The 15,024-nt window shown below is 40.2% G+C and overlaps 1 protein-coding gene across 33 annotated transcripts in view; it reads right to left on the reverse strand.

Moving 5' to 3' along the window:
* The window catches only part of FRYL (FRY like transcription coactivator), a 299,529-nt gene that overhangs the window by 69,312 nt on the left and 215,193 nt on the right, over positions 1 to 15,024 (reverse strand). For all 33 annotated transcript variants that reach the window (XM_070068188.2, XM_089325409.1, XM_089325408.1 and 30 more), the window contains 8 exons: positions 14,674 to 14,731; positions 11,326 to 11,417; positions 6,477 to 6,649; positions 4,873 to 5,033; positions 4,260 to 4,370; positions 2,957 to 3,111; positions 2,566 to 2,665; positions 853 to 1,021 (listed from right to left, as the gene is read on the reverse strand). In XM_070068188.2, coding sequence (XP_069924289.1) covers positions 853 to 1,021; positions 2,566 to 2,665; positions 2,957 to 3,111; positions 4,260 to 4,370; positions 4,873 to 5,033; positions 6,477 to 6,649; positions 11,326 to 11,417; positions 14,674 to 14,731 — 1,019 coding nt within the window. The remainder of the gene's footprint in view (positions 1 to 852; positions 1,022 to 2,565; positions 2,666 to 2,956; positions 3,112 to 4,259; positions 4,371 to 4,872; positions 5,034 to 6,476; positions 6,650 to 11,325; positions 11,418 to 14,673; positions 14,732 to 15,024) is intronic.

The following is a 15,024-nucleotide window of genomic DNA, read 5'->3' on the forward strand; positions in this document are numbered from 1 at the left end:
TAGTGGGTAAAGCCGCCGCCTACAGTGCCCGCATCCCATATGGACACCGGTTTGAGTCTTGGCTGTTCCACTTCCAATCCAGCTCTCTGCTATGGCCTGAGAAAGCAGTAGAAGATGGCCAAGTCCTTGGGCTCCTGCACCCATGTGGGAGACCCAGAGGAAGCTCCTGGCTCCTGGCTTCAGATCGGCACAGCTCCAACTGTTGCGGCTGTCTGGGAAGTGAATCAGTGGATGGAAGAACTCTCTCTCTCTCTGCCTCTCTTCTCTCTATGTAACTCTACCTTTCAAATAAAGAAATAAATCTTAAAAAAAAAACTCTGTCAAGAAGAACCTGATATTCGATGGATCAGTATTAAGAGTTCTTATTCAAGAAAATGATTCTTTTTTTTAAGATTTATTAATTTATTTGAAAGTCAGAGTTACATAGAGAGAAGAGAGGCAGAGAGAGAGAGAGAGAGGAGGGAGAGAAAGAAGTCTTCCATCTGCTGGTTCACTCCCCAAGTGGCTGCGACAGCCAGAGCTGTGCTGATCCGAAGCCAGGAGCTTCTTCTGGGTCTCCCACGTGGATGCAGGGGCCCAAGGACTTGGGCCATCTTCTACTGCTTTCCCAGGCCACAACAGAGAGCTGGATTGGAAGAAGAGCAGCCAGGACTAGAACCAGCGACCATATGGGATGCTGCCACTTCAGGCCTTTGTTAACCTGCTATACCACAGCGCCAGCCCAAGAAAATGATTCTTTTACTTACTTTTTTGTTTTGACTCAACCTCAAATTTAACTCATTTTAAAGTTTCTAGAAATAGTTTAAGAAATGATTGCTAGAGAAAAATTAGTAACCAGTTCAGCAATCCTACCTGAGAATATGGCGAGAGTTAGCTCAGGATATGCCCTTGCTAGTTCCTCGGACAACTGATAATAGGAAACAGAATACAGATGCGGCAGAGGCGACAACTGGCTGAGCACTCCGTCTGTTCTCTGAACCTCCAGTTTGTGTGCATAGCGAAACATCTTCGGTTCCAGAATCTACAGGAATGTAATTCCACCAACTTCAAGTTAAGATTTTATGAGTCTTCTAAAGCTCAGCAATAACTAAAAAAAAAAAAAAATCTTCTCCCAAGAAATATTACAGTTTAAAATCTGTTTCACTATAAAAAATGTTCAATGACTCAGAGAATAAATATATTTACCCTTATTGGATATTACCCAATGTATACACATAACATCACATAGTACCCAACAAATATGCATATTTTAATGTCTCTTAAAAGCTTTTTAAATACTGAAACATTTTAATGTCTAATTCCAGGAACTGTTTGCAAGAGATTCTCAACTGTTTAAAAGGATTTACATTTCTTATATTTATTACCAATGATCCAAGTTAGTAGCAGAGTCTGAAAATAAATTCAGCAACGTATTATTCAATTGCTTGGAAAAGATTTTACCAGTTTCCCAATAAAAAAAATGATGCAAAATACACATAAGTGAAAAAAAGTTTTCAACCAATCTTGTTTAATCACAGGTTAAATATGAAATACAAGCTAAAGATCTTTTTAACCTTGTATCACATAAAGGGCTAAACTGCTGAACTTTCCTCTTAATTAATAAAGGCAATAAGGTGTAATTCCTAAGATGGTCCTGCCAAAATCAGTATGGCTTTGAAGCTTTTGCAAGTTTTCAGCATCCACTTGAATTTCATTCTTAGCCTTCGGTTAGGATTGAAGAACCTTGTCCCGTTATGAATGAGTTAAATATTGCATAATGATAGGTACATGCTCAGTAAACTAACTTTCTAAGTTACTTCCTCTCAATCTTATAAGGAAAAGTTATAAAGATATCATAAAATAATTAATTATCTTTCACATAGCTCTCACAAAAAACATTCAACTCACATTATTCTCATCTTCTGAATAGCTGCATGTACACACAAGCTCTAATCACTCATTTTTCATAAGTTTGTTTATTTTTTTTTTTTTATTTTTTTTTTTTTTTGACAGGCAGAGTGGACAGTGAGAGAGAGAGACAGAGAGAGAAAGGTCTTCCTTTTGCCGTTGGTTCACCCTCCAATGGCCGCCGCTGCAGCCGGCGCACCGCGCTGATCCTGGCAGGAGCCAGGAGCCAGGTGCTTTTTCCTGGTCTCCCATGGGGTGCAGGGCCCAAGCACCTGGGCCATCCTCCACTGCACTCCCTGGCCATAGCAGAGAGCTGGCCTGGAAGAGGGGCAACCGGGACAGAATCCGGCGCCCCAACCGGGACTAGAACCCGGTGTGCCGGCGCCGCAAGGTGGAGGATTAGCCTATTGAGCCACGGCGCCGGCTATAAGTTTGTTTATGTACAAACACAATCATGTACATAATCTTCCTTTAATACACTTCCAAATTGTTTGCATTACTTTATAAAGTATCCACATTATCTTTGTCTTCTATTTCTAACAGTGAAAATCTGATACCATACTTCACTATTAAAAATAAAGCTAAATATTAGTACTAGCATATTTTAACAACAAGATTAAATTATTGGCCTTTACTAAATACTGTCTAAAATATTTTAATTAACATCTGTTTACAAACCTGTAAAAGTTGCATAGCAACTTCATAGATACTTCTAGAGGAATCAGCTGCTTTAAACAGTATCAGATTTAGGAGCATCACTGTGTCACACTGATAATCCCTAGGGATAAATTTTACATGTTAGGTAAATCACAATGTTTAGAGGCATTCACACCAGTTAATAAATATGACACACAAAGGGCAAAGCTGCAGCTATGAGGTGACTACTGCTACTTCTTCTATGGCAATAGGTACAACAACAGATACATGGTGATCATTATCCGTGTTTTGGTTAAATTCCCGTAGAGCTTAAGGAAAGAAAATAGCCGTTTCTTAGTATTTCTGAATTCAAAAGGAATCACTTTCTTAAAGGAAGCATCTAACTGAAACAGGAGAGACAGTATCTGAGTACCTGTTCTGGAATACGTTAGCGATGGCATTAAAGCAGCCGGCGGCCACCCTCTTGGAACCTGTGTAACATCGGTCCACAGCCCAGTACATCAGGTTGCTCTGATCAGGGTTCAGCTCCAGCAATAATGTAACTGCTTCACAGCCCAACTGATGAACCTAAGCAAAGGAGGCAAAATTGCCCAGGAGGGAGAAAGTTACATGTTGTTCAATTGTTTATTTCTCTACATTTCTATTAAAGTAACGTGATGTATATATTTATTCTACCCTATCTGTAATTGCAAAACTCAGTCTCCTTTAGTTCAACTCTTTCTCAGTTTATGCAGCCAGCAGAAAAAGTGGCCTGGACAAACTGTACATGGCCTCTCACTCTTCCATCAGACCGTTCAATACGATTCTCTCTTCCAAGAGAGCCTTGACAGTAGCTGATGACTACGAAGAGTGATAAAGGGCTTTCAGAAAAATGAGCTAATAAGCTCTCCAATCATTTGTATCAGGCTTTATTCTGGGTTTTGATAACACAAGAGAGAAGTTATTCTGAAAATATAAGTCCTATTTTAAATCATGAAGTCTTTGTGTACACTGAGAGAGTAAGGAGATAAGAAAGAATGATTAATTGCTAAGTGGCCAAATAATGAAATTATTAAACTTAGAAAAAAACAGGGGGTGGCATGTGGCGCAGCCGGTTAAAGCCCTGGCCTGAAGTGCCGGCATCCCATATGGGCGCTGGTTCGAGTCTTGGCTGCTCCTCTTCCCATCCAGCTCTCTGCTATGGTCTAGGAAAGCAGTAGAGGATGGCCCAAGTCCTTGGGCCTCTGTACCCATGTGGGAGACCCGAAAGAAGCTCCTGGCTCCTGGCTTCGGATCGGCACAGCTCTGGCCATTGCAGCCATCTAGGGAGTGAACCAGAGGATGGAAGACCTCTCTCTCTGTCTCTACCTCTCTCTGTAACTCTGTCTTTCAAATAAATAAAATAAATCTTAAAAAAAAAAAGAAAATAACATAACTGTAATATGGATATCAATCAATTCTATATTAATATTTTATTTATAATCAGAACCTTATTTAGAGATATACACCACTACATCAATCCTTTCACAAAAAAGGAAAATTAAGATTATCCAAATGAGTAATAAATAGGAATTAGAATTTTCTTAGTTTATGGTATCCTATTTAATTTCACATAATATGCTTTTTTGCATATAATCTGTCCTAACTTATTTTTTGAAAGACATTTTCAGTGGGCTATTTAAAAACCAAAAAATGTCATGAAAATTATGACATTCTAATGGAACCATCAGAATTACCTTTTTGTCCAGAGAGTCCAAAATGTTATCCAACCATTTGTACAAATAGCCATCTGATGAAAGTCCTACATTATCTGCAACAGGGCCACAACACAGTACAGCAGACATAGCCTTCAAACAATAATATTAGAATTACACTTAAAAATTTTAAGAAGTTAAATGCTGGTTGCTTAATGAGAAGAGGCAAATATTTTTACTCATACATATCTAGCCAGAATATTTTTAGCTTTTTTCTTTACAATGAAAAAGGCAGTAGTGATTTTTAAAACTAAGACATTTATCATCAGTACATAAATATCATCATATCAACAGACATGGAGTTTGAATAGCATCACTAGAGCAGATAAAAGACCAAGAGAAAGTGCCTAATTAGGAAAAACTCAATTTCTCTTGGAGGCAATCCTTTGTTCTTTAAGAAAATGGTAATCACATTTTGGTTGATTCTGGCTTTTTTTGCATAGTGTTTTATGTATTTAAATACACTTACGGAATGAAGTGTCTGTATATAATAGCACTCTGAACAATTCCTTACCCTTTATAATATCAGTTACTGAGAGATAAAAATATTTAACTCTGCTCTTAAGAAAAAAGAAATAGACTGCTAAGTAAATACCTTTAATGCACAGTATTGATGTCTATTAATTTGCATATTTCTGTCACTGTATCTGTCCAAGGGCGTAAACATGATGCTAAAAGGACCCGCCCAGTGACTGAACAGCATAAAGAGACTGTGACGAAGGCTCTGTTGAGGAAAGATACTTCTTCTCTGGTGCACTGTAAATAAAAAAGAGACAGAAAAAACCCATTGCCATTTCTTAAAAATCTGTGCCAACTTTTCTGTTAGTGAATATGTAATGATCTAAAAAAGAAAGCCAAAGTTTTCATGGTAACTTACTCCAAACGCTATACTATACTGTAACAGGGATCATTTACAAATGGCAAGTCCCGGAAACAAAGTGGCAGCCTGGGTCACCCAGCATGCAGCAGACCTGTGACAGCACACTTGGGCAGGCAGATGGGACAACTGGCCCACTCCTCCTCGGGCTGCCATTGGCTACGTGGTGGGTGTGGCCTAGACATTAACCTAAACACATCTTCAGATCTTAGTTCAGTGGGAAGCAAGGGACTAGATAACTGTTTTGCCATTTTGCACTGTTTTCAGCAGGAAATCTGCCTTCACAAAAGGAATCTTACATGGAATGTTAATGCACAACACAGATCAAATGAGAACTGGCTGCTCTCTTTGAAGTAAGGGGTGAGGCCAAGTGTCCATCCCAACCTGCTGCCTCTTGTTGATGGCACCAGAGATCTTGCAGGTTCTGAGAAGCAGCACAATATGAAATCCACTGGTGTGGATACCCGCCAGGATTTTTCTCACTTTGAAATTCTATAAATTCTCTACATCAATCCTTTTTTCCTTAAAGAAACTCAACAGTAGCATAATAAACCAACATGGAAGTTCTGGACAAGTGTTCACTAACTGACAATTATATTTCTATAATAGTGAGCTTCAGGACTCTTGCACGTGGAATTAAGACACCTAAATAAGTGCTTAAATGACCCCATTATGAAATATAAGCTCTATAAAAGCCAACTGTATGCATACACTAAAGTGACAAAATAACTTCATTTTTTTCAAGAAAAAAAATCTGTATTTATGCTGTATACAAGGCTACAGTCACATTTTTATGTCCAAAACACTTCAAGAATTTGTTACTTTTTAAAATGCAATTGCATATCAATCTTTCTAGTACCTCAACTAATATCTGTCAAGACTGTACCTGCTGCATTAACAGGCATCTGTTAATGCATCAATAATACTGCATCCTGGTTACACCTTTATCTGTGACCTACGCTCTTTTCCCATCATTCAAAGGTTATGTTGTGAATTTAATTCTTATCATTTGGAGCATTACACTTGGCTCATTGTGTTTAGGAAAAGCCTGTGTAAAGAGCTTATTCTACTGATTTCTTCAGATTTTTGTATTAGTGTGCCTTGATTATTATTGAAAATGTATCCTGGTTTGCTTTTTGAACTCTGTAATCACTGACATCAATTCAGAGATAAAACAAACTTGCCATCCATGTTCTGCTGACATTTTTCCAGTATGTTCACAAGTTGCTTAATTAATAATTTAGTTTACAAAATCTCAAGGGAAGAAAAAACATGATGGACTCTTAATATTAAACAATGTTTTAAGAAACTGAAAATACTACCTGGAACATTCTGAATGATATTCGCCACTAAGGCACTAAAATGGCATCGTATATCCTTCAGTGTGTCAGAGTCTTTTTCATTTTCTGCTTCCAGGAGTTGTCTAGTTAAATCTACATACTCCAATAAAGTGTTGTTGAGGAAATGTGTTTCATTATCAAGGCCACCACTTGCACTGAAAATAATGAAGAAAATAAACGATAAAGAAAACATGACTTTAAACAAAAACAAATCTAGTACTCAAAATCAGAATAATACATATTAAACTTTCATGGTCATGGGAGCACGGAACTTAATATGCAAAAGTTAAATGAACATGACTTTGGTCTACTTAAAAGTAAAAGTTGGTGGTTCTTCTTAGTCAAAGAACTGCTACTGCAACTTACATTATCCAACTCTGTGTGTGACTTTAATCAGCTATTAGGAATGCTAAACGTCATTTCCTCTCTGTTAAAGCACACAGCTTTTCCATCAGGGGATGCAGAGGCTTCTGGGATGGGAAGGACAGTGTAGAAAGACAGAAGGAGGACAGGCGGTTCTACTCATTCTCACAGGTACTCTGGTTATTCACATTACGCCTCAGCACAAACAGGTATCTATTGGGCACTCACTCTAAGCAAGATTCTGGGATAGGTATTCTCAGGGATACAACAATGGAAGAGAATTCAAGGAAGAGTTGGATAGAGTAGAGAGCTAGATCCCAGACCTTCTTTCTAGACCTATGGCATTTTATCAAGAATCTTTGCAATGAGATTAACTCTGAGGCATGGACTCTTCCTGGAAAGCACTAACAGGGGGACACCTGTTCAGACCAGAGGTGTTGTATTCCTCTTTTGTTGCATCACTTCTTACAGGTATGTAACCAGGCTATACTTCAAAGGGCTTAGTAAGAATATAAGGGAGTCATTATATGGGAAAAGGCCAAGTAAAGAGTAAATGCTATACAAATGAGTAGCTATTACATTTACCTAGGTCAGCTTTTCCTTGTTATATTTTATTTCTTTTTTTTTTAAGATTTATTTGTTTGAAAGGCAGAGTTAGAGAGAGAGAGAGAGAGAGACAGAGACAGAGAGAATCTTCCATCCGCTGGTTCACTCCCCAAATGGCCGCAATGCCTGGAGTTATGCCAGTCTGAAGCCAGGAGCCAGGAGCCTCTTCTGGGTCTCCCACATGGGTGCAGAGGCCAAAGTACTTGGGCCATCTTCCACTGCTTCTCCAGGCCATTAGCAGGAATCTGGATTGGAAGTGGAGCAGCTTGGACTCGAATCAGCACACATATGGGATACTAGCACTGTAGACAGTGGCTTAACCTGCTGTGCCACAGCACCAGCCCCATAAGACTATTTTTAAAACTCTGGGTCATAACATATTAGTGGATGGGAAACAAATTCAGTGTTCAAACACTTGCAGCAGAGTAAAATATTTATCATTTATTCATTTGACAAATATTCAGGGGCTGGTGCTGTGACGTAGCGGGTAAAGCTGCCACCTGCAGTGCAGGCATCCCATGTGGCCGCCGGTTCAAGTCATGGCTGATCCACTTCTGATCCAGCTCTCTGCTATGGCCTTGGAAAACAGTGGAAGGTGGCTTGAGTCCCTGGGCACCTGCACCTGTGTGTATGACCTGGAAGATGCTCCTGGCTCCTGGCTTCTGATCAACACAGCTCCAGCTGTTGCAGCCAATTGGGGAGTGAACCAGTGGATGGAAGACCTCTCTCTCTGCCTCTTTCTCTTTCTGTGTTAACATTGACTTTCAAATAAGTAAATTAAAAAAAAAAAAAAAACACTGATTATCTAGTATGTATTAGGCATGTGTGATCCACCAGCTGAACCAAAGATGCCTATCTTTTTGACATTCATAATTAATTCTGCCTCTTAATCAAGGAAATAAAAGAAATCCAAGGGTGCCATGTTTAGCTTAGTGATTGAGATGTTAGTTAAGATGCCTGTGTCTCATCTTAGAGTACCTGGGTGCACTATCTGGCTCCAGGTCCTAACACCCATTTCCTGCTAATGCAGACCCTAGGAGACAATGGTAGTGCCACCCACATGGGATATGAGATTGAGCTCCTGTCTCCTGTTTTCAGCACAGCCTAGCCTTGGTTATTGTAGGCATTTGAGGAGTGAACCAAGTGAACCAACAGAAAGGAATGTTCATTTTGTCTCCCCCTTCCCCACTTCCTCCCTCCATCACTGTCTCTGTCTCCCTCTCTCCCCCTCTGTCTCTGTCTCTTGCTCTCTGTGCCCTACTACTTCTTAAATAAAAATTTAAAAATATTGAAAACAATCCGACCAGCATCGCGGCTCACTAGGCTAATCCTCCGCCTAGCAGCGCCGGCACACCAGGTTCTAGTCCCGGTTGGGGCGCTGGATTCTGTCCCGGTTGCCCCTCTTCCAGGCCAGCTCTCTGCTATGGTCCGGGAGTGCAGTGGAGGATGGCCCAGGTCCTTGGGCCCTGTACCCCATGGGAGACCAGGATAAGTACCTGGCTCCTGCCATTGGATCAGCGCGATGTGCCGGTCGCAGCACGCCAACCGCGGCGGCCATTGGAGGGTGAACCAACAGCAAAAAGGAAAACCTTTCTCTCTGTCTCTCTCTCTCACTGTCCACTCTGCCTGCCCAAAAAAAAAAAAAAAAAAAAAGAAAGAAAGAAAGAAAGAAAACAATCCATAATAGCCGCAGCCATCTATTAGTTTCTCTTTGGGGTTGGCACTATGGCATAGTGGGTAAAACTACTGCCTGCAGTGCTAGCATCCTATATGGGCATTGGTTTGAGTCTCGGCTGCTCCACTTCTGATCCAGCTTTATGTTATGGTCTGGGAAAGCAGTAGAAGATGGCCTAAGTCCTTGGGTCCCTGCACCCATGTGGGAGACCCTGAAGAAACTCCTGGCTTCTGGCTTCAGATTGGTGCACCTCTGGCTGTTGCAGCCATCTGGGGAGTGAACCAGCAGACGGAAAGATCTCTCTCCCTCTCTCTTTCTCTACCTCTCTGTAACTCTGCCTTTCAAGTAAATAAATAAATCTTTAAAAAAATAAAAATAAAAAAATCACAGGGCAGGCACTGTGCTATGATGGGTAAAGCTGCAGCCTGCAAATGCAGTATCGCATATGGGCACCAGTTCAAGTTCCAGCTGCTCCACTCCTGATCCAGCTTCCTGCTAATGGCCTGGGAAAGCAGTGGAAGATGGCCTAAGTGTTTGGGCCCCTGACATCCATGTGGGAGACCTAGATGAAGTTTCTAGCTTTGTCCTGGCCCAAGTGTAGCTGTTGTGGCCATCTGGGGAGTGAACCAGAGGATGAAAGATCTCTGTCTCTGTCTCTCTCTCTCTGTAATCCTGACTTTCAAAATAAATAAATCTTAAAAAAAAAAAAAAACTATTATTACTCAATAGTGAGTATGCCTTTTGTAGTTTAAATCTTCCATATGCCAGTATTTGTAGTTCTTAAATAGTGCCATTCAAATATTCTTCATTTTCTAATATTACATTAAAAGCAACCTAAAAAGATAAGATTCAGGCTGTATCTTAGATTAAGAATTAGATACCTAATACCTAATACAGATAGGATTGTATTAAGTTGTCAATGTCAGTTTTCCTAACTTCCATTGTTTTATGGGGGAGAGAAAAGAGAATGATGTTTCTTTTCATTTCACTTGCTTTTTACTTGCTAGACAAGAATTCAATGGTTTAATCCTCTTCAAGTAAAGCTCTACTTTGAAAGCACTCGTCAAAAGCATTCAGTGCAGCCGGCGCCGTGGCTCACTAGGCTAATCCTCCTCCTGCAGCACCAGCACCCTGGGTTCTAGTCCTGGTTGGGGTGCCGGATTCTGTCCTGGTTGCCCCTCTTCCAGTCCAGCTCTCTGCTGTGGCCCCGGAGTGCAGTGGAGGATGGCCCAAGTGCTTGGACCCTGCACCCGCATGGGAAACCAGGAGGAAGCACCTGGCTCCTGGCTTCAGATCGGCGCAGCATCGGCCATGGCAGCCATTTGGAGAGTGAACCAACGGAAAAGGAAAACCTTTCTCTCTGTCTCTCTCCCTCTCTCTCACTGTCTAACTCTGCCTGGGGGGGGGGGGGGGGAAGCATCCAGTACTGAATACGGAAGGTATTAGGTATACTGAGAAATAACCAGCACAAACGCAAGAGCAGGCACCACCATTGCTTCGTAATTAACACATCTTTTTCCCCAAGGCTTCTCCTTTCAGTTATCTTCTTTGGCGATGGTCAGACCCATTCTTTCTCTCCTTTGGTGCTCATTACTTCCCTAAGGAAACAGTTATTTCTCAACACACAGCTGACGGAGTCCTCCTCAGAGGACTGACTGGTCCCAGTGTCAAGATGCCTTTTCTTCAGATTTTGAGCTTTTATTTGTGAGTGGTTGAAAATATGGTTATGAATTATATTTGTAGATTTCATAATTTACCCCTGTAGGGTAGGTAACACTCTGCTGGAATAAATTTACAAACATTATAATGTATAGCCTGGGAATATCTGCATTTTTTTCAAGCCAAAGGAAACAGATCTTTAAAGTGAGGTAAGAAAAAAGTAACTGTCCAAAAATGACTACTATCATCCCTTTGCCTAGATAACTAGGCTCCAACAAATATCAAAATCACAGGAACATTATAACCAATTTTTGCCTGCAGCAATCTAGTTATGGTGTTAGATTTTTTAAAATCCATTTTTGGCTTCTGTTTAATGTACTGGATACATCTTTGATTGGTGAATAATATTTACAGTGATGCACCCAAGTGTATTTTATTGCAAAGCTGCTTGTCTCTTTCTATGTATTTCACAAGAGATTCTGTTCCCTGGTAGTTCCAAAGTTTTTAAAAATCAAAACCCGTACTGACCTGTGACTAATGACACCTGCATCTGCAAGCAGTTCAAATATTCGGACCAGTTGTACTCGTAAAATGTCTCGACGCCTGCGCCGTTTCATATTCTATTCCAAAGATACAAAGGTATTAATTTAAAAAACCCGCGTGGAAGTTGATAGGAAACTTGCGCTGTAACTTGGAAAGAATTATGTGAGTGCTTCAGAGAGTTTATGGGCTCCTCAAAATTATTTTGCTTGTGCAATGTAGATTGTAAGCATTTTGGGAGCCTATACATCCAAGAGTTATCTATGTGAGGAGAGTTTGAAATTAATGACCCAAATAAAATCACATGACATTTACACAGTGACTCATTTTTTGCGTGTGAAAGGAAATAAAATTCTATAGTTGTTTTAAAGTTACTTTTGGGTGATTTGCTAATCTGACAATTTTAGAAGAATTGTTTAGTAGACTTCTGTCATTGAATGACTAAGAATCTCTAGACACTTTCAAAAATATGGCACTATCCTAAAGGAGTCTTTAAGAAATCCCACAGATTTCATTCATGACATGACTTCCCACTGAATTAATCTAGTACCTACAAAAAATAAACAAAAGAAAAACTTCTCACTCTGGTGTTAACAACTATGTTTGTATTACTAGGGTCAATGACGTAAAGCCTAAAATAATTGATATAACATTTCAACTCAATTTCTGCTTCTCACAGGAAGTCATACAGTAGTAAGATAAAGATCTCCTATATCACCATCATTGCCCATCACTTCATTTACAATGTCATTTTCATATTACAGAGAAATTAAAATCAATATATTGTTAGTCTCCCATTTTCATGTCCACAATCCACTTTTCTGTCTTCTATAAGCAGGCCAGTATCCTGATGACCAGTGTATTACATTTACTGTTCCTTTGAGCTCTTTCCAAAGTTCAAAGCAGGGCTAGTATTGTGGCATACCAGGTTAAGTCAATGCCTGTGACATCAGCATTTCATGTTTGTGTCCCAGATGCTCCATTTCCGATCCAGCTCCCTGTTTATATGTCTGGGAAAGTAGCAGAAAGGCCCAAGTGCTTGGGTCCTCGCACCCACATGTGAGACCTGGACGGAATTCCTTGCTCCTGGTTTTGGCCTGGGCCAGCCTGGTGGTTGTGAACATCTGGGGATAGAACCAGCTGATGGAAGGTATCTCTCTCTCTCTCTCTTCCTCTCTCTGTGACTTTGTCTTGCAAAAAAATAAATCTTTTTTTGTTGTTTTTTAAAAAATAAAGTTCGGGGCCCGGTGTTGTGACATAGCAGGTAAAGTTACCACCTGTGACGCTAGCGATGCCAGCATCACATATGGGTGCCAGTTCAAGACTGGACTGCTCCACTTTCGATCCAGCTTCCTGCTAATGTGCCTGGAAAAGCAGTGGAATATGGTCCAAGTGCTTGGGCTCCCACTTGGGAGACCTGGAAGAAGCTCCTGGCTTCTGGCTTTGGCTTGACCCAGCCCTGGCCATTGCGACCATTTTGGGAGTGAACCAGAGGATGGAAGGTCTCTGTGTCTTTCTCTGTGTAACTCTGACTTTCAAATAAATAAATAAATAAATCTTTTAAAAAAATGAAGTTCATAGCAATTCATTTTTAGGCGAATTGTTTCTGAACAGTCTGAGGCTTTCTACAAAGTTTTAGTTGACCTGGTTTCATGTTTTCTCCTTAGAATGACTGTGAGTCTGAGGCTTTCAACTACAACTCTCACTTAAGGGTCATCACTGTACTTATCTGATCACTTGGTTTGATGGCGACTCCTGCTCCCTTTACTGAAACTGAGAAGCATGAATACTGCTACTTCAATTTGTTTGCAATCCCACTTCCCTGTAATACATCACCCTACACTGCAACCGAAATGATCACTCTGAAAGAAAAATCCAATCAATGACAAAATAGAGATGCTATTAGGACCGAAGAAGGGAAATGAGAAATTACTGATGATGCTTCCAAGTCTCTAAAACAGTAGCTACTCTCGCCATCTCTTCTGTTTAAGTCCCCCAGGGGCTCCCCAACATTAGAAACAGCAATCCTTATTCAATAGAATCAGCAGCGTTGGAACTTCTGGTAAGATCCCTGGTAACTGGGTAACTCTTAGATGCCACTGGCAGGTGGGAACCACTGGTTTACTGGATAAGCTAAAACTAGGAGTCTGTCATGAGATAGTTTCTATCTTGTTGTCTAGTCTAATATTCAATGACTTTCCCCCAAAACATGATACAGTCATATAGAAAAACTGGCAATTTCCAAGTTATTTTGTAAAGTTTGAAAGTGTTATTCTTCTGTATAGAATGTCTTTCCCTTGCTTGTCCACTGGGGAGTATGCTACAAAATTCACCTCCCATATAGGCACTTTGAGGGTGAGCATTTGGTGCAGTGGTTAAGAATTCAGTTGAGATGTTTGTACCCATGTTACAGTACATGACTTCACACCCTAGCTCTGCTGCCAATTAGCTTCTTGTTAATGCATACCCTGGGAGGCAGCAGGTGATGGCTGGACTACTTAGATCCTTGCCACCCACATGAGAAGTTGAGTTCCCGACTCTTGCTTTGGCCTGGTCCAGCTCTTACTGTTGAGGCCATCTGGAGCGTGAACCACCAGATGGGAGTTCTGTCCATCTCCTTTTGTCTTCCTACCTCTCTCTTTCTGCCTTTCACATAAAATATATAATTTTTTTAATATCAGCATTTCATCTATAATGCCTTCCTCTCCTCTTAGAGTTCAAGGCTTTCTCTTCTGTGCAGCTCTTACAGCTCCTTATCTATGACATTTTTTGGTGTATAATAAATTGCTATAATTATGCTTTATATAACCTGCCGCTGCACTAGAACTATTCTCTCTTAATGCTGCTCAGAATCTGATGCAGCTGTACAGATGTGGGACTCTAGACCAGGTGTTATCCAACTAAAAGCCCAGGAGTCAATTCTGCCCACAGCTGCCTGGTACTATTTTATAATGTTTTCCTAGAAAACAGCTCAGGCATGCTTTCATGGGACAAAGGCATGGCTACATGGCTGTAACTATGGGCTGCCGAGCCAAAAACACTTACTCTCTGGCCATGTACAAAGTCTGCCAGCTCCAGCTTAGATCCTATTTCCTGCCCTCACTTAAACCATAATGATTTTTCATCCGTTTTATATAATGGGCCTTTGAGTAAAATCTCTGGGGGATGACGGGCAGAGACTGGCATGGGAAAGAGTCTGTATCTTTAAAAAAAATGTACTGAATAATCTTTTTCATCTTAATTTCTAACTTTTGGTATAAAATGTAGACTGTAAAAGGAAAATAAGTATTTGTCAAATAAACATTTAATGATAGAAAGTTACAGAAAATAGCTTACCTCTGGCCTTCTTTCGAGTGCTTCTTTAATTATGGGATGTAATTCCTCTATTAGTTCCCTAGAGGAAAAATGATATATGGTGTTGCAATTAATAGCTAACCAGAGATAATCTGATACATGAGACTGACAAGTATTAACCCTAATCCTACTGTCTGAAATACAGTATGTTTACTGTCTTGATTTATTTTTAAAAAATGGTAGAACATTTGGAAAACACATACAGGCACACAGTAAAAGTCACTTAATTTATAGGGGTAAGTACTATAAATTAGTTTGCAACCCACATGCATTTCAATGGTTGAAATACAATTATATGTAAATTGGTATCCTTTTTATGTTTTACCTAATATT

This window comes from Oryctolagus cuniculus, chromosome 2 (assembly GCF_051225735.1).
Source record: "Oryctolagus cuniculus isolate XC-2025 breed Fujian yellow rabbit chromosome 2, ASM5122573v1, whole genome shotgun sequence".
Taxonomy (NCBI): Eukaryota; Metazoa; Chordata; class Mammalia; order Lagomorpha; family Leporidae; genus Oryctolagus; species Oryctolagus cuniculus.